This window comes from Camellia sinensis, chromosome 3, assembly GCF_055761805.1.
Source record: "Camellia sinensis isolate YWXY chromosome 3, ASM5576180v1, whole genome shotgun sequence".
Classification (NCBI taxonomy): Eukaryota; Viridiplantae; Streptophyta; class Magnoliopsida; order Ericales; family Theaceae; genus Camellia; species Camellia sinensis.
Window position 1 is genome coordinate 72,763,256 of NC_138963.1, and position 19,696 is coordinate 72,782,951.

Below are 19,696 nucleotides of genomic sequence, written 5' to 3' on the forward strand. Positions count from 1 at the left end.
TGAAACTTTAAATGAAAGAATGACAAAATAAAAGAGGAAAGGTGAAAAATAAATTACTTGACTACATGCAGGACTATTCAAGACTTGCAAGTCATAACTGCTTGCATTGTTAAGCAATGCTTGATAGCTTCCGTGGACGGAATATATCGATGGCATTGAAAAAAGCATATTGTGACGAAGAAAACTTGGCTACAACAATAACAAACACATATCAATTTAAAATGGTGATAGTCACTTACAAATAAACATAATAAAACTTCTTATTAAACTAACTTACATCATAGGCGGAATACATCAATTGAGACGAAGAAGCATTAACTTGAGGAACACTTGTCGAGAATGGAGGAAGTTGAGGAGCACTTATTGAAAATAAAGGAGCCAATTGAGGAATACTCAGCAAAAACAAGGGAGGTGGTTCAGGAGCACTTGCCGAAAATAAGGGAAGAGGTTGAGGAGCAACAGACTTGGGAGTTTGAGAAGCATTATGTGAACTTGTTTTATTTTTCTTTGCCAACGCAAGCTCCAAACCACATTTTGTCCGCCTTTGTCCCTTGCTAGTGCGCTCTCTTCTCTTGAGTTTTTTTGCTTGAACTACATTTGTATCCGCTGCACCATCCACTTCAAAGTTTTCGAGGCATGTGTCGAGAGGGCTTTCTTGTTCAATAGTATCTGAAAAAGGCATATTGAATTTTATGCTTAACATGCTTTTAATGTTTGCAATTAACTCATCCACTTTCTCTACCATCAAGTTATATGTTTCCTCACTTTTGGAAGCTCTACACGCTACTGCTCTGAAAATTGCATCAATGATCTATAGCGTGAAGTTTGATGCAATCTTACATTAACCTTAATATCATGCCCACACCTATCTTTCACATTTTCAACTCTTGCTTTTTTAGTCCATTTCTTGAGAATATATTGCGAAGGAATCTCTTTGAATTTGAGGGTGTCTCTGAGGATCTTCAAACAATGACTATACATATTGCCCTTCATTTCAAACTTCTTACAATTGCAAGTGAGTAAACTATCACACTTTACTCTCACTTTCCTCACCTTTACACCATCACTATCAAGAACCGTATAAACGGTACTCTCACCATCATGTTCAGTTTCTTCAATGTTTACTTCAGGGACTTGACATACTCATCCTGAAATTCTTTATAAATTTTAGTTGTGTAAATATCTGCAGCTTACTCCATAATCTTCACTTTAATATTCACTCTTAACAACTTTTGGCATAAAGCATATTCGACTTGTAACTCTTTGTACCTCTTCTCACAAAGAACTTGATCAAAATGCATGAAAAATTGCATTACGTTATGATTTGACTGAATGAAATCCTTCAATAATGCATTAAAGGATTCACCAAGTTGGGTGCTACTCATGCTCGCATCCCATGCATTTCTAACATATAGCCAACCCCATTTTTCCCTGACCCCAAATGTTAACTTCAACCAATGATTATCTCGCACTTCATACTTGTCAAGCATTTCCTCCCATTTTAATGTAAACTCATCCTCATCCTCAATGTCGTACATAAATTTGGATAAAATACTTTTCATCCCCTTATCCTTCACCTCCTTATCCTTGAAGATAGAATTTGCATGCCGTAATGCATTTTGCATCAAATGCCAAGTACAAAGGCGCTGTTTTGTGTTAGGCATGACAATAGGGATAGCCTTAGCCATTGCAGCATCTTGATCCATAAAAATTGTTTTCGGAGCCTTACTTGACATTGTCTCCAAGAATTTTCTAAAAAACCATATAAAAGAATCGGCAGTTTCATCATATATCAAAGTTGCGCCAAATATAATAGTTTCCCTATGATGGTTAAATCCAACGTAAGATGTAAATAGTCTAGGTGCACTATTTAACTTGTAAGTAGTGTCGAAAGTCACAGCATCACCAAATTGCCCACAATCCATGATCATCTGAGCATCGGTCCAAAATATGTTTGTAATCTGTTCCTCGCTATCTAATTGGACTGAGTACAATAAAGATGGATTCTCAAATGTTTTCTTACAAAAATATTGTAAAATGCTACTTGCCTCCCCATATGCTAAACTCTTTTCCCTCTTCATTCTCAAATAAATTTTTTGGTCTAGTTTTGTGAACCCAAGTGACTCCCTTCTACCAGCTTCATTACCCATGAGCTCAAATGTAGCATTAAGATGGATTCCAAATTTTTCAGCTAAACCTATTTCAGTTGCCTGTGATGCAGATATCTTCCTTTGGGATGGTAACATATGCGTACATTCTGCTGGTACAAAGGTATGATTATGTTGTTCAACAAAATCACCAACAAAAAATTTCTGAACATTCCTATCCCACTTAATGATAAGTCGGGCTTGATAACCAGTCCTCACTTACTGCTTAGGATTTTCTATTAATGGATCTCACTTGTCGAAAACCTGAAATCCCTCCTTATTACAAACAAATAGCCTTGAAGTGATTTTCCCCTCCTTGCTCTTGTTTACATAACCCCTTCTAATACTAAAGCTCAGCCTTCTTCCATAAGCATTATAGAAATTATATGCTTCTTGTTATATATCAAATATTATGTGAACTCTAGGCTTCCAATCACAATCACCCCCGTCATTCTCAACATTGTTAGGTTTCATATCAATGTGCCAAGTCACTTAAAAAATAAAAAAGTGCTCCATATTAGCATAAAAACTGTAAATTATGTTTGCAAAATAATACAACTGAATAAAAACACTACAAGAATTGACTCATATTAGATTATATAAACAAATGGGAACAAATCCGTTCAATAGTAAATTATGCTTGCAATGATCCAGATTTAACCCAAATCCCTTAATTTTCTTATAATCAACATGTGAGCATACAAAATCAAAATTAAACAACAAAAATAAACAAAATAAAAAAAGAAAACAAAAACAGAAATTAACAACAACCAAAACCCAATCGGCAATAGCATTAACAAAATAAAAAATTAGGCATCTCACTATAAATAAATAAATAAAATAATAGTAAAAAAAAGGAATCTCTGAATTCAGAAACAACATTACAACATTGTGCATTGTTCACAAACAAAATATAAAATTAGGTATCTCACTGTAAAATAATAATAATAATAAAAAAAAACGTAACAGTGAACGTCCTAAGTATTTTGTTTAGAATGCAATGCATATTCTTCAATGAACAAACATATATATTGTTCTTCAGTAGCAGGATTCTTTAAATGAAAAATATCCACATGTAGTATATGAAGAACAAGCTATTGTAATAGAAGATGATGGTCCAAACAAGCTATTGTATTTTGTTTAGAAGATGACTGTAAATACCTATATTTTTTCTTCAATCGGCTAGAGCAGGGGCTCAGCGGAGGCAGGACGACGGCGACAGCAGCAACGGCTGGACAACGGCACTCCCGCCTCTTTTCTCTCTCTCTCGCACTCCCGCCTTCTCCTTCTACTATACCTGCAAGTATATTGAGGGAATTTTGAATTAAAGTTGATTTTTTTGTCTTCAAATTACTAATCAAAACGACGTCGTTTTGGTTAATTTTATTTTCAGTCGTTAAATTCTTTTATTTTAGGAGATAACTTCAAGACTCCACTCTAGAGGATCCTGATACAAAAATAGTACAGAAACACGCCAAATTGCATATTTTTTCACTTCTAGCGAGTGGGTTGGACGGATTAGGGGTCAAGAAAGATGAGTCGGTGCGGATTGTGATTTATAAAGTCGACTCGCCAAATCAACTGACCCAACCCGTCACTAATTTCATACAATATATACATATATCTATATATATATATATATATATATATCTAGGTTACATTTCAATCATTGGATTAAATTTATGTAAATGTACACACACTTGCGCCTGCGTGCACACACACACAATCAATTCTCAAACAGCCCTAATTCACACCCGAAAACATCTCATTGCATACATCTGCTTCGTCTTCCCTGTTGCTCTTCTTCCTTACCTTGCCGATCGGCACCACTAGCCTTGTTGTTACTGTCGTTAGGCTTTTCGACGCTGGTTCTCCACTCGCCGCTGGTGCTCTTTGCTCGTCGCCGCTAGTCTCCACTCGCCGCCGTTGGTATGTAGCTCTCTCTTTATCTCACGATGCATCGATAGGTTTATTTGTAGTGTCTCTCTTTGTGCTCTGTGTAGAGTATATATATATGTAAGACTGATTTTCGGACTCCATTTTTAACCATGAACCCTTCTTCAGCTTCTTTGGATCAATGTCTAGGGTTTTCATGGCTCGGAATTTCACATTTCACACCAATGTTGCTTTCATAATCACTACCCTTTGTGGGTTTTGTGTTATATGTGGTTTTTGCGATCTGGGTCATTCCCATTTCTTCGTTTCACAGCCTTGTCATTATGGGTTTGAGTGATTTTGTGGTTTTCGATTCGAGTCTGTAGAATTTAAACCCTTTGGTCATGTATTTACATTAAGAGCTCTCTTGGGTGGTTCTTTGATTTTGTCTTTCTGAGTGCATAGTATTGTTGAAAATTAATTTATAAAAGATTTGTATTTTGTAATAGATAATGGACGAAGGAAATACAAGTTATGCATAATATTTTTTTGGGCTGTGATTGGGGCCTCGAATTTGAGGCTCGAAATTGCCTCAAATGCTATTTTTTTTTTTTTTTTTTTTTTGGACTTATACATTAAAAAAAAATAATAATAATAATAACAAGCAAAACATCAACCCAGCAAAAAAAAAAAAAAAAAAAAAAAAAAAAAATAGAAATTCGAGCCAAATTTGAGCCAAAAATTTGAGGCCTCAATCTTTTTCCTATTTTTTTGTTAGTATTTATTGCCTCGTTAAATTGTTATTGTATAATTTGTTTGGATTGTTGGATTTTTAGTTTACTAGTTTGTCAATATTTAATGTTAGATTAGATAACTGAATATCTATTTTAATTTTGACTATTTTAGTTAATTTATAAATTAGATCTTTTTACTCTTTGATTCAAATTTTGTAATTTAAATTATGTTTTTTTTTATGAACCTCCAATCCACCCAAACCACCAAGTTGAAATCATCATTATTTGCCAACCGAATCACCGATTTTTTATAAGAAAAATGACAATTTCTAATGACACTTTTAGTAATCCTTCACCCGCCATATGATTTTTACTTTACTCCTAAACTGCACCGACCCGTATCGTGCATACCCCTATGACGCATGTAGCAGTTAGCTCTACAAATTAATAAGAAAAAGCATTCTCATACCAAAATCAAATATGTATTGCATCGAAAAAAAAAATGATACCAAAATTCTTCTATATAAGATTTGAATTCACAATTTTATACTATAAAGTGGTGCACACTATACAACTGTTAAACCAAAGGACCTAATTTGAACATTCTTATTTAGATCGTTGAATATGTGAGGAAAACAATAATTTGGAATGTAGTTTGGCAAAAATTACTTAAAAAAATGAGGCGTTATGAAATTATTAATTTAGAGAAATTACAAAAAAAATCATAAGTGTTAGACTTATTTATTTTGATGATTTATTTAATTATATTTTAATTTATTTGAAAGAAAAAAATAGAATCTAAAATTTATTTTGATCATTTATTTAATTATATTTTAATCAAAATTTATTTTGATGATTTATTTGGAAGAGAAAAATAGAATTAAAATTTATTTTGATGATTTATTTGAAAGAGAAAAATAGAATCAAAATTTATTTTGTCTCATTATTTCTCACCTAAGAGCATCTCCAATGCACTAGGCATATAATACTTGTTAGTTAAAATGTCTAGTGTGATTCACTTTTTTCAATTCCAATGCACTAGGCATATGATTAGGCATTTTGGCTCAACTCATATTCACTAGCCACATGTGGCTAGCCTTCAACGCTAGGCAAAATGTATTCAATCATTAGGATCATTTCCCTCCATCTTTGTTGTTGACGTGGCATTCTATAAAATTAATAGTATTTGGATAAATAGGTAAAATAAAGAGCATGGTTGGAGTAAAAACATAAAACAGTTGATAGGCAAAATAAAATATATACTTTATAGTAATATTCAGATAGGTAAAATGCCTACTACCGTTGGAGATGCTCTAAACCTTTATCCTAAATGTTGTTAGAATGTATTTAATATTTGATTAAATCAGGAGTTCAAATAACCCAAATCAAAGGTTCAAACAGCCTAGCACAGCAGCAGGCCAAAAGGTTCAAGTGAAAGATATTCAAATTAGTAATGATGAAAGTACAACGGCTATAAACGGTTATAAAGGTTCAAAATGCCAAAATATTCAAGTGGAAGATATTCAAATTTGTAATGATAGAGTGGAAGATATTCGTAATGATGGAAGTACAACGGTAATAAACGACTATAAGTACAACGGCTATAAATTCAAATGACTACAACGACTATAAACAGTTATAAATTCAAATGAATGCAACAGCTATAAACAGCTATAATTTTTATTATATATACTAAAGCCTCTAATGCAAACAAGTTACAAAAAACCTGAAAATATTCTTTGATCTATAATCACTTACATCTATTCTTCGAAATTATACATTGAGCCTTATAACTTTAAGCCCATCTTTCCTGTGTGAGATTTATAGAAAAATCAAAACTTCATTTTATATATCTATCTTTGAGAGATATTTGTTGTAAGTTTTCTTTGAAAGCAAAAATATCATTTCATCTTGTAAAAGTGTTGCAAACACTGTATTCTTGAAATCTTGAGAGTGATTGTGAATCACCTAAGATTTGCAAGGGTTTGGACTTGTGAAGTCTATGTAAAATCTGTGGAGGATTGCTCCATTTGTAAAAAGGTTGCTAGCACCCCTGTGAAACTAGAAGATAGTGGAAAATCTCAAGTGAAGCTTGAAGAGTGGACGTAGGCCGAGTTGAAGCCGAACCACTATAAATTTGTTTGTCTCTCTTTCCCTTATCTCTTTATTTTATTTTAAATTGCCATACCTATATTTCATATTTTTACTGTGCTAAAATCATTAACTGACATAGTTGTTAAGACACTTGTTTTAATTATTTTTATTTTATTAATTATATTTATCTATTGTGTTAGTCATAATTTTTATTAGGGTATTATTAATTTTAATTGTAAAAACCTAATTCACCCTCCCTCTTAGGTTTTCTTTTGGGTAATAACTAGTATCAGAGCCTAGACTCTTATTTTAGATTTAACCATCTAGGAATTTCGATCCATGGCAACCTTAGCTGAAGGACAAGCCACAAATAGGCCACCATTGTTTGACGGAAACAACTATAGTCATTAGAAGGATAAGATGACCCTATACCTACAAGCCACTGATTATGCAATGTGGATTATTGTCACCAAATGTCCAAAAATTCCTACCAAATTAGTAGACAATATTAGTGTACCTAAAACTGAAGATGAATGTGATGAGAGAGATCATAAATTATTGCAAGCCAATGCTAAAGCCAAACTCACCATTGTTTGTGGATTAGACTCTAAAGAGTATAATAGAATTTCAAGTTGTGATTCGGCAAAAGAAATTTGGGACAAACTTGAGGTAACGTATGAAGGTACAAATCAAGTGAAGGAATCTTATATTGATATGCTTGTTCATAGTTATGAATTATTTAAAATGAACTCTGATGAATCTATTTCAAATATGTTTACTAGATTTACTGAAATTGTAAACTCTTTGAAATTTCTTAGCAAAATTTATACTAACAGTGAGTTGGTAAGAAAAATTCTTAGGTGTCTACCAAAGAATTAGGAAGCAAAAGTCACTGCCATTATAGAAGCCAAAAATCTCTTCACACTTGGATTGGATGAGCTTATGGGTTCCCTTATGACTCATGAGATTACCATGAAAGGACATGAGAATGTTGAAAACAAAAAGAAAAGTAGAATTGCATTCAAAGCCTCATCAAATGAAGAAGAACATGAAAATTCCAATGAGGATGAAAGCTATGCCATGTTTAGTAGAAATCTTAAAAAGCACTTCAAGAAAAACAATTATGGAGGAAGAAGACATTTCAAGAAAGAGTACAACAAAGATAACAAGAAAGAAGCCTATTATTTGCTATGAGTGCAAAAATCCTGGACATATGAAGATGGATTGTCCAAAATTGAAGAATCATGGAAAAGACTACAAAAGAAACAAAAAGGCCATGGTAGAAGCTTGGGGAGAAAGTGAAGATGAAAGCTCAAGTGATGAAATTGAAAATGAAGTTGCCAACTTATGTCTCATGCCTCTTGAAAATGAAGACTCTACTCAAGATGAGGTAACTACTCTTTATGAAGAACTTGAAAGTGCATTCCATGAACTATCAAATGAATTTAGAAAAGTTTGTGCCAAAAATAATGTGTTGAAGAAATCTGTTGCATCTTTATCTATTAATATAGAAGAATTAAAGAAAGAAAAAATTATTTTGAAAAATGATTTTGATACTATCTCTAATGAGAAAACTACTTTAAAAAACAATATTAATGATTTAACAAAAACACTTGAAAATTTTTTAAAAAGTAGAGATAATCTCAACATACTTCTTGAAAATCAAAGATGTGTTTTTGATAAAGCGGGTATTGGATATGACCCTATTAAGAAACAAAAGAATCTCAATACAATTTTTGAAAAGGCACCTCTCATGACACACCCTCATATTACTTGTCATTATTGTAGAAACAAAGGCCATTATATATCTTATTGTCCATTCAAAAAGAATATGAATATGGAAATTAAAAAGATTTAGATTATTAAGGGATCTAACAAAACTAACCAAAAGGACCCAAGAAATTATGGGTACTAAAAACCAACACTTGATTGTTATCTTGTAGGTTTGCTTTAAGTCCAAAGCTAAAGAAGAGAAGTGGTACCTTGATAGTGGATGTTCCAAATACATGACCGGAGATAAATCATTTTTTACTAAACTATCATCGAAAGATGGAGGATTTGTTACTTTTGGAGACAACAAGAAAGGAAAAATCATTGGTATTGGTAGCATCGGTATTTCTCCTAACCCTTCTATTGAAAATGTTTTACTTGTTGATGAACTTAAGTATAACATACTTAATATTAGTCAATTATGTGATAAAGGTAATCAAGTTATTTTTGATAAATCACATTGCACAATTGAAAGCACAAATGATCATAAAGCTTTATTCGTTGGTAATCGCCATGATAATGTTTATGTTTTTCATCTTAACGATCTCTATGCTAGTGATGTTAAATGTTTATATGTTAATAATGAAAATAGTTGGTTATGGCATAGAAGATTTGGTCATGCTCATATGGATTTAATTGCTAAACTTTTGAGAAAGGATTTGGTCATTGGACTTTCAAAAATTAAATTTGAAAAAGATCATCATTGTAGTGCTTGTCAACAAGGAAAACAAACTAAAATATCATTTAAATCAAAATCTTATATTTTCACAACTAGACCTTTACAACTATTGCACATGGATTTATTTGGTCCCTCAAGGACATCTAGTCTAGGTAGTAAACATTATTGTCTTGTTATTGTTGATGATTATTCAAGATTTACATGAGTTATGTTTTTAGCACACAAAGATGAAATATTTTCTTCTTTCACAAAACTCTGTCGTAGAATTCAAAATAAAAAAGGCTGTCTTATTACTAATATTCGAACCGACCATGGTAGAGAACTTGAAAATGAGAAATTTGAATTGTTTTGAGATGAGCATGATGTGGGAGCTAAATTATTTCCTTGGGCTTCAAATCAAACAATGTAAGGAAGGAATTTTTATCAATCAAGCTAAATACACAAAAGAACTACTCAAAAAGTTTGGTATGTATGACTAAAAAATAGCTGGAACACCTATAAGCACATCCATTAAGCTAGACAATAATGAAAAAGGTAAATTCATTGATCAAACAAAATATCAAGGTATGATCGGTTCACTTCTTTATTTAACTGCAAGTAGACCCAATATTATGTTTAGTGTTTGTATATGTGCTAGATATCAATCAAATCCTAAGGAATCACATCTCAGTGCTGTTAAAAGAATTTTAGATATCTTGTTAGCACTCAAAATTTGAGACTGTTTTATCCTAGAGGTGTTGCATTTGATTTAATTAGTTACTCGGATGCCGACTTTGCCGGTTGCAAACTTGATAGAAAAGCACCAGTGACACTTGTCACTTTCTTGGTGACTCATTAATATATTGGTTTAGCAAAAAGCAAAATTCTGTTGCTTTATCAACGGTCGAAGCTGGATATATAGCTTTCGGAAGTTGTTGTGCTCAAATATTTTGGATGAAACAATTGGAGGACTTTGATTTGTATTATGATCATATCCCTATTAAATGTGATAATACTAGCGCCATCAATTTAAGCAAAAATGATATATGTGTATTGCTACATTGATATGAAAACATTTACATCAGTTGAATGCTCTCAAATTCTTCATAGATCTATTCTTCTTAACAGTTTGTTATTCTCAACTGAGTAATTTTTTTTTGGGTTCTGCATCTTAAGGTAGAATTAACTTTGCATACATTGATGTTTTTAAACCCTCATGGTATTTTTTTTTACATTACCATTCCAGTAATACCAACGTCCCATTAAGTTTAATTTCTGCTGGTATTATTTTATTTTTATTTTTTTTATTTTGCTATTAGGCTTAATTTCTTTTATTTTTATTTTTTTTATTATTATTTTTTGTTTGGGGTTAATTTTCTTTTTTTTTTTTGCTTTTTAATTTCATTTTTCAGTACTTAAACATAAAAACAAAAACAAATCAAAATACAAATATTTACATATAAAAAAAACACCATTCATTGTTTTACGGCCACACACCGATCAAAATAAACATAAAAAAAACACCCTACATTTTTTTACGACCACACGCCGATCAAAATAAAAAAAAAAAAACCTTCATTTTTTTTTTTGGCCATACGCCGATCTTACTTATTCGCCTCTTCCATCATTTTCTTCTTTTTTTTATCACCTTGGGTGACCCTTGACGCCCCTACTCTCGTGCTTTCGTCGAGAGTGACGGCTCCTCGCTATATCGAAGGCTAAGAACGACGTTGCTCCAAATTGGGCCATGGAGGTGGTTTTCCGTTTAAGCTCTTTATTTTCGGCCTTCAGTGCGCCTATTTCTGCTCGCGCATCCTTGTACATGCGCTGATGCAGAGCGAGTTGGGCGTTGACCTGATAGAGCTCACTCGTCCTGTTCTACAATTGGTGAGCCAATTTTATGACTGCAGTCACCGTCTCCATACAGGACGTCAGTGTGAAATGATTGGCTTCAATATCTGATTGAGCTGCCATGATTTGCTCAATCGACATCATAGGAAGGTTAGGCAGAGGAATGACATGAAGAGTAGGAGTAGGGGCACTCAGTCCCGCAGAGCTTATGGGATTGTTCAGGTCCGGAAATGGAGTGAGGGGACGGGATGAGGAAGCCATGGTTTAAAGGTGAGAGATGTAAAAGAAATGAGTTGCAGAGAAATAGCAGAGAACAGACTGAGAGTAGTGAAGAAGAGATAGAAGAGAATGGTGAAAGCAGAAGGAGAAGAGAGTGATTAAGAAGAAGACGGAGGAGACGACGCCAAGAGGGAGAAAGAGCGGAGGCAGCTGATTGACTGATTGACCCATCTCGCTTTTGTCTGTCGGCTAACGCAAAAGTGAGGACGCTTGTTCAATGCAATTTTCGACGAACAAAAAAGAAACGCGGGCGAATCGTATATATATATATATATATATATATATATGTATATATATGTTTTAATTCTCTATTTTTTTATGCCATTTATCACTATCATTTTCCTCCTCCTCCTCCTTCTCCAGATTCTGACTCATGATTTTCTTTTGATAATATCACAGAGGGGAAAACTTATGATGTTATGATGTTATGTATTATGGTATTATTTTCAAACTAATTTGATGTTATCTTAGTCTCATACCTTGTCTCTAATTAAAGCTTATTTATTACACATGTGCAAACCTATGCATTTAGAAATAAATTCAGGGAGCATGACTTGAGGGAGAGCTTTTCTTATTCTCAAATCAAATCAAAACATCATTATGTGCCATTATCAAAAATGGGGAGATTGTTAGACTTATTTATTTTGATGATTTATTTAATTATGTTTTAATTTATTTGAAAGAGAAAAATAGAGTCCAAAATTTATTTTGATGAATTGTTTAATTATATTTTAATCAAAATTTATTTTGATGATTTATTTGGAAGAGAAAAATAGAATCAAAATTTATTTTGATGATTTATTTGGAAGAGAAAAATAGAATCAAAATTGATTTTGATGATTTATTTTAAAGAGAAAAATAGAATCAAAATTTATTTTGTCCCATTATTTCTCACCTAAACCTTTATTCTAAATGTTGTTAGAATGTATTTAATATTTGATTAAATCAGGAGTTCAAACAGCCCAAAACAAAGGTTCAAATAGCCTAGCACATCAACAGGCCAAAAGGTTAAAAAGGTTCAAATGGAAAATATTTAAATTAGTAATGATGGAAGTATAACAGCTATAAACGGTTATAAACGGCTATAAAGGTTCAAAATGCCAAAATGTTCAAGTGGAAGATATTCAAATTTATAATGATAGAGTGGAAGATATTCAAATTGGTAATGATGGAAGTACAACGGTAATAAACGACTATAAGTACAACGGCTATAAATTCAAATGACTACAACGGCTATAAACGGCTATAATTTTCGTTATATATACCAAAACTTATAATGTAAACAAATTACAAAAAATTTGAAAATATTCTTTGATTTATAATAACTCACATCTATTCTCAGAAATTATACACTGAACCTTATAACTTTAAGCCCATATTTCCTGTGTGAGATTTACAAAAAAATCAAAGGTTCATTTTATATATTTATCTTTAAAAGATATTATTGTAAGTTTTCTTTGAAAGCAAAAATACAATTTCATCTTGTAAAAGTGTTGCAAACACTGTGTTCTTGAAATCTTGAGAGTGATTGTGAATCACCTAAGATTTGCAAGGGTTTAGACTTGTGACGTCTGTGTAAAATCCGTGGAGGATTGCTCCATTTGTAAAGAGGTTGATAGCACCCCTGTGAAGCTAGAAGACAGTGAAAAATCTCAAGTGAAGCTTGAGGAGTGGACGTATAAATTTGAGTGAAGCCGAGTTAAAGCCGAACCACTATAATTTTGTTTGCCTCTCTCTCCCTTATCTCTTTCTTTATTTTAAATTGCCATAGCTAAATTTCACATTTTTACTGTGCTAAAATCATTAACTGACACTACAAGAAAACAGCCCAAATAACACGGAACTTTTTGCGACGGTATAAGTACCGTCGCAAAAAGTGGTCTTTTGCGACGACATTTTCAAACCGTCTCAAAAAATGGTCTTTTGCGACGGTGCTGACCCCGTCGCTAATGAATATATCACAAAAAAACATAAAACATTTGCGACGCCTGATATACCGTCGCAAATTTTTTTTTTGAGACGAGAACATTTACTGTCGCAAAGGTATTGTTAAAACGGTGTCGTTTTGTTTGTTAGGATTCATCATTTGTGACGGTTAAAGTACGCCGTCGCAAAAATTAATGGAATTTTTTCTATCCCGCTCATTTCAAGCCTATTCGTGGTCATGTGTTTCCCTAAAATTCCCAAACCTTTCTGAACCAACCCAAAATCTCCAAAGCCATATCAACTTTGATTATTGTACAAATTTGTTGATGGCGGAAGCGAAGATCCATGACCTAGACCGATCTGAGTTCTGAAACTGGGAATACCTCCCAATCCATGAACCGCGATGTTTCGGCCGAAGAACAGACCAGGCACAACATCAACGCCATTGGCAGTAAGCTTTCCGATTCGGGCCTCCTCTGAACTTGAATATCGTGAATCGGCAATAGCGTGGGCAAAATGGAACCGGATGTGAGATTATGGAGATCCGCGAGGGATAACCGGAGAGGAATGATGTGGTAGCGGAGGGCGGTGATGTAAACAGAGGCCGAAGAAGTCATGTCGAGAGCGAAGAGAGAAGAGTCGGTGGGGACGAAGACGGTGAAGGAAGTTCCGGCGAGGAGATTGAAGTAGAGGTCGGAGGTAGTGAGTTTGTTGCAGAAGAGGTTGTAGCCTCTGGTTCTCAACACCGCCAGCATCGATTCGAGTTCTTGGTCTGGTACAGCGATGATGGTGACGGTGGAGAGGAGGAAGAATATGAGGAGGAAGTTGCAAAACCCCCAACTTTTGGTAAATATTTTCCAAATAGTACAACTTTTTGTAGTTTGTTATATTGTTATATGTGTTCTGAATTGATAGGGGAAAATGGAACAAATGAATGACCACATAAGAAAACTTAAGCTCTATTTAAAGTGGTTTCAACAAGTTGAAGAAGACCATATCAAGGAAAAGGAAAAGCTATGTAATACATTGGAATCTGCCGAGAGAAAATGCACAGAAACAGGTAAATTTTGCACCTTAAGTTTTTACAAAACTCTAATGAGAAATTAATCTTCTAATGTACCTCATGTTCTTTCAGAGATGGCTATGAAAAAAAATGGAGGTGGACGGGACTCCACCTTGACCAGCATTTGAAATATGTTTGGTAAAAGTAATTCAAGGATAATTTTGTTTGGAGTTGGAAATGCTATTTTTTACCCAGGTATTAGACCTATTTTATTGAACCTACAAAATTGGAAGTTTTAGAATTTAGGGTTCATATATATAAAATCTTAAAGTGGACGTTTTGATAGGTAGAAATGCACTTTTTTATTTTAATCATTGGTTCCAAGCTATTTTCATCAAAACTTGCAATTGATTTCATGCATGTTTAAACACTAAGCACATGTCTACTAAGTATCTAAAGTGTAATGGTACATGTTTGGAAGTGTCTGTGTCTTCACGTATTCGGCATTGTCTTCTGTTTGTATTTATTAGTTTGTGATATTGGGTCCATTAATTCACTTTCAAATCTCAAATTGCTGTGTCAATTCTGGTTTGATGTCGTATGCATGTTTGGTTAGGTTATTAGATTTTTGTCCTTTATTAGTTTCAATTCACCTCATAAATTGTTAGGTTGTCAATCATAGAGCTTTGAGTAGTATGATAATTGGTGCTTATCATGTTGCTGTTTTGGGCTGAAGGTGATAGGCAAATATTGAAAGGAAAATGATTTGATGTTTGTTAGGTACAACTTATGTTTGTATGTTATGGGCACGTGGTTAGTGACTTTGTGACAGTGCTTGAAGAAATTAGTTGGTTCTAGTTGAGTTTGCAGTGCTTTTGGTTTCTTTAATAAAATTTTAAGTTTCTTCCCACTTGCCATTGCTTCAAGCTCATTTTGACTTCTTTATCCATTTTTTAAGATTTCATTCACGTAGATTGATTATTCATTTAAAAAAAAAAGAAAAGAAGAAAAAACTACTAGAAGGTAGGTTTATATGATTGAATACAAATGGTGGACTAGTGTGGATGCTGAAATTTGATGGATTTGCGGTCCTGTTCTAGATGAAGTCAAATATTGTCTTCATGTTTAAATTGTTGACATCCTTTTTAGACATATTTCAGCAGCTGCAACTTGGAAATTTTGATTTGTATGTGTTTTTTGCTTTTTATTTTTATTTTTAGTAGTACAATATTATATTTATTCATTACTAATCCTGGATACATGTAGATCATACATGGACTACGCTGTCTTTCTTTTCTGTGGTAAGGTTATAATTTCATTTCTGGGTGGAATGATGTATGGCATAAACCATGTTAAAGGTTATGGTGCTTTGTTTGAAGAACATTACTTTACAGTGTTACCTTATTTTAACTGCATGTGTTGAACAGAGTTGGCATGTCTTGAGTTGTTTGAATAATTGAATCTTTGCCTTGAGATATGTATAATTTGGTATTGTAATTAAGGTTTTTATTTTCAATTTATGGCACCGAGTATTTACTGAAGTGTTCTATTTCTATCCTATGAAAGACGTGGAATCCATATCCCCATTTAAGACGAAAAATTATTGGGCAATGTTAAATCTGCAGCCATTTTGGCAGTATCAACAAGCCACCCTCTCACATTGGTGGTGCCCACATTTTGAGAAATGAGGCCGTGTATACAACCATAATGGTTACAAATTAGCAATCTCCAATTATTTTCATGGGTGCCGTATAGAAATCTTTTAGTAGTAATTTGTTCCATCTATATTTGGAGTGGGGGAAGTAAATGTTAGTCCTCCATTTAATACAATCTTATATAGCCGTGGTATGCTCTGTTTGCGTCACTGTGGGAGCTGGTGTATCTTCTTTGTTGTTATTCCTAACTGATAACTCTCTACATCTCTTGTGCTATTTTAGCAAATTAATTTGTGCTGTAATTTTTCAGCACTTTTCATTTGCCAGGATGGTGAGAGTTAGTGTCCTGAATGATGCTCTCAAGAGCATGTACAATGCAGAGAAGATAGGAAAACGACAGGTCATGATCAGGCCATCCGTAAAAGTGATAACCAAGTTTCTTATTGTCATGCAGAAGCATGGTTTGTCCTCTTGCATAATTCATCTCCATCAATTTTAAAATTTTAGTCTTCTTTCTCATGAAAGTTGAAACAAGTTTGTTTGAAATATGTAAAGATATGTTTATTCGACTTTCAATTGGTGTTGTAGGTTACATTGGAGAGTTTGAGTACGTTGATGATCACAGATCTGGAAAAATTGTGGTTGAATTGAATGGAAGGCTGAACAAATGTGGGGTTATTAGTCCTTGTTTTGATGTTGGGGTCAAAGAGATTGAACCTTGGATGGCCAGATTGCTCCCCTCAAGACAGGTTAGCCTTGGAAAATATTTGTTATTTAGTCTATGAATGAGGTGTTCTTGCTCATTGAAATGAAAATTAGAGGCTACAATTACTGGATTTTTTGGAATTGATTGGAGAATTATACTTCGTTCATACCTTTGTGAACCCTTTGAATTTGAGTGATATGCAACATTCACAATGTACACCGTGCCTATATTTTTCTTATGCTTCGTTTGTGATCTCATTGTATAATTTACATTTTGGGTTATGTGATAATGATGGATGCTTAATGATCTTGCAGTTTGGGTACATTGTGCTGACAACATCTACGGGTATTATGGACCATGAAGAAGCTAGGAGAAAGAATGTTGGTGGCAAAGTACTCGGCTTCTTTTATTGAAACTTGTTTCAGAGGATTGTTTTCAGAATTTGTGGTTTAGTGTTATTTTTCCCCCTTTTATCCTTGAATTTGTGGGTACATTGAGCAGAAACTACAGTATAATGATGCTCTCGAAGATATTGAACCTGAAGAAATTCGTCCAATGGGAAACTATGCTATATCAATAACATGGCTAGATGGATTTACCCAGGTATTGGACCAATTTTATTTCCAAATAACTGTAATCTGCAAGCATTATTCATTAGACAAACACACGATAAGATTTCAACCAAGTGACAAAGTGATTAATTTTACTTTGCGGGATATATGAGTGAAGTTCTAATCATATTTTTCTTTTCCTATAGGCATAGTTAAATGAAAATTGGATGGTGATTATATTTTGAACATTCTTAATACATACCAAATGCGCACTAAAAAGATCATTAAGTGTCTTTAATTTTTCCTTTTATGTTGATTTTTGGATGTGGTGTAATTCATCATTCGGCTATATTTACTTATCTGCCAAAAAAAAAAAAATCTGATAAATTATGATTCTAATACATTTATGTAACTTTTACCTCCACCCCCCCTCTTCCCTATTTTGTCAATATTTGGAGGTTTTGTTTATGTATGGATGAATAAAACACAGTTACTGATTATAGATCTACATAGTAATAGGCTTGTTATGTAACTATTCTGTTATTCCAATTTCAGTGATTTTTTGGGTGCACAGTAGAGCTAGTTAGCATCGAGTGATGCTAAACATGCAGTGTTTTTTTTTTCTCCTCAGGTTAATAGGTACACTGTTGTCATACATGGAAAACCCTAGGAACTATTTTCTACAGATTGACACATGATAGGGCTGGTTGGGTGCAGCTTATTGGAGTTTGTTATACCTTTTTATTTTGAAAATATGGGTGAGAACTACTGCATGCAACTTTTTAAAACTTACCAAGAAATTAGTTTAAATGAGATTTGAAAAAATTTATTATTAGAAAGTTACAGAAAGGATGTTTTTAATTTGTGTTTACTAATTATTAATTTTTAACTTATTAAAAGCTATGCCAAACAAAGTGTGCTCAAGAATATTAAAGTTTTTTATTGGTTAAATTATTTTATTTATTTATTTATGTTAAGGAATTTGCAAGATAAGATATTTTGGACTTCCTTAGATATTATCTTTGTAATTATATAGTAGTTAATTTTTTATATTTTTTTGTAATTAAAATATTAACACATAATTATATTGTCATTAATTATTTTTATTTTTTGTTTTCAGATATTTCTCGAGTAGCAGTTTGCTTCTTGCGGAATACAGGCGTGTGAAGATTGCGATTTACTTTTGTTTTTGTTATCCACGGAAGAATCATGAGGGAAACTTTTATTTTTGATTTACGTTATTTTGAATTCTGAACAATATTATGTATTTAAACATTGTGTATGTATTATGCAATATTATGTAGTAGGATAATTTTGCTAATGTGTTGTAATGAATGAATGCAAGAATATTTGTATTATGGATGAATTGTTATTTTTGTACTGGATTTTTTATATTATTATGTAATTATTGGTTTCTTTTTTAATTATTTTTCATTTAATGCAGGTAATTTTTTATATTTTTAATAATTTTACTGCAGTTTATTTATTTATTTATTTATTTTTGAGACGGCACCACATTGCCGTCGCAAATGATACGGGCAGATTGAGACAAAAGTTTTTTGCGACGGTACTCTTTGCCGTCGCAAATAATCTTTTAGCGACGGCGCATCGTGCTGTCTCAAATATTTTTTAGCGACGGCAAAAATGCCGTCGCAAATAACACCTTTAGCAACAGCAACACAGTGCCGTCTCAAAAAATTTCAGATTTTTTCGTATTAATGGCGACAGAAAAATGCCGTCGCAAAAAGCCAACTTTGCCGTCGCAAAAAAAAGGCGACGGTAATGTCCCGTCGCTAAAACCCTTTTGCAACCCCCTTTGTTGTGACCCCCCACTTGCCGTCGCTAAAAGTCATCTGCTGTCACAAAAAACCTTTTGAGACGGCATTTTGAGTATTTGCGACGGCATTTTACCGTCGCAAAAAGTCAAATTTTTTGTAGTGTGACATAGTTGTTAAGACACTTGTTTTAATTATTTTTATTTCATTAATTATATTTATCTATTGTGTTAGTCATAATTTTTATTAGGGTATTATTAATTTTAATTGTAAAAACCTAATTTACCCCATCTTAGGTTGTCTTTTAGGTAATAATAAGGTTTGACTCTTGTAACAAAATAAATTCCAATTTTTTAATTTTGTCAATTTAAATTTTACTTTTTTATTGATTTTCAATCTAAACTATCTGTCTATTAAACTCTATACAACAATGGTATTTTACATATTTTTATACACCTATATTGAGTTTAATGATTAAAATATATTTTTTCAATTAGTTTTACTTAACGAAAATAGACGAATGCTTTAAATTGAAAGCAAATAAAAAAAATTAGAGTTTAAATTAAAAAAATTAAAAATTTATTTTGTTTCAAGAATCAAACTTTAATTATTATTTTTATTTTTATTTTCCCTATTAATTTTGCTCAAGGTTAAAGTTAAAGGTGGTAATGC

At 32.8% G+C, this 19,696-nt stretch overlaps 2 protein-coding genes across 13 annotated transcripts; one reads left to right on the forward strand and one right to left on the reverse strand.

Annotated features, from left to right (window-relative positions):
- Nucleotides 1-268: 268 nt before the first annotated feature.
- On the reverse strand, nucleotides 269-2,246 carry LOC114292884 (protein FAR1-RELATED SEQUENCE 5-like). Its single transcript, XM_028236901.2, has 2 exons — nucleotides 1,195-2,246; nucleotides 269-791 (listed from the first exon to the last, which is right to left on the reverse strand). The coding sequence occupies exons 1-2, from the start codon at nucleotides 2,244-2,246 to the stop codon at nucleotides 269-271; spliced, it is 1,575 nt and encodes a 524-aa protein (XP_028092702.2).
- A 1,416-nt stretch (nucleotides 2,247-3,662) lies between these two features.
- Nucleotides 3,663-18,629, forward strand: LOC114304274 (small ribosomal subunit protein uS8). 12 transcript variants are annotated; one of them, XM_082920037.1, is made up of 8 exons: nucleotides 3,663-4,076; nucleotides 7,711-8,240; nucleotides 8,794-8,962; nucleotides 16,303-16,453; nucleotides 16,581-16,741; nucleotides 17,013-17,301; nucleotides 17,881-18,007; nucleotides 18,370-18,629. In XM_082920037.1, exons 3-6 carry the CDS (start codon nucleotides 8,900-8,902, stop codon nucleotides 17,109-17,111), a joined length of 474 nt encoding a protein of 157 aa, XP_082776163.1. In that variant the 5' UTR covers nucleotides 3,663-4,076; nucleotides 7,711-8,240; nucleotides 8,794-8,899; the 3' UTR covers nucleotides 17,112-17,301; nucleotides 17,881-18,007; nucleotides 18,370-18,629. The 12 variants fall into 12 exon arrangements, with proteins under 12 accessions (XP_082776163.1, XP_082776168.1, XP_082776161.1 ...); XM_082920042.1 differs by having other exon boundaries at nucleotides 16,320-16,453; XM_082920035.1 differs by lacking the exon at nucleotides 17,881-18,007.
- Nucleotides 18,630-19,696: the final 1,067 nt, after the last annotated feature.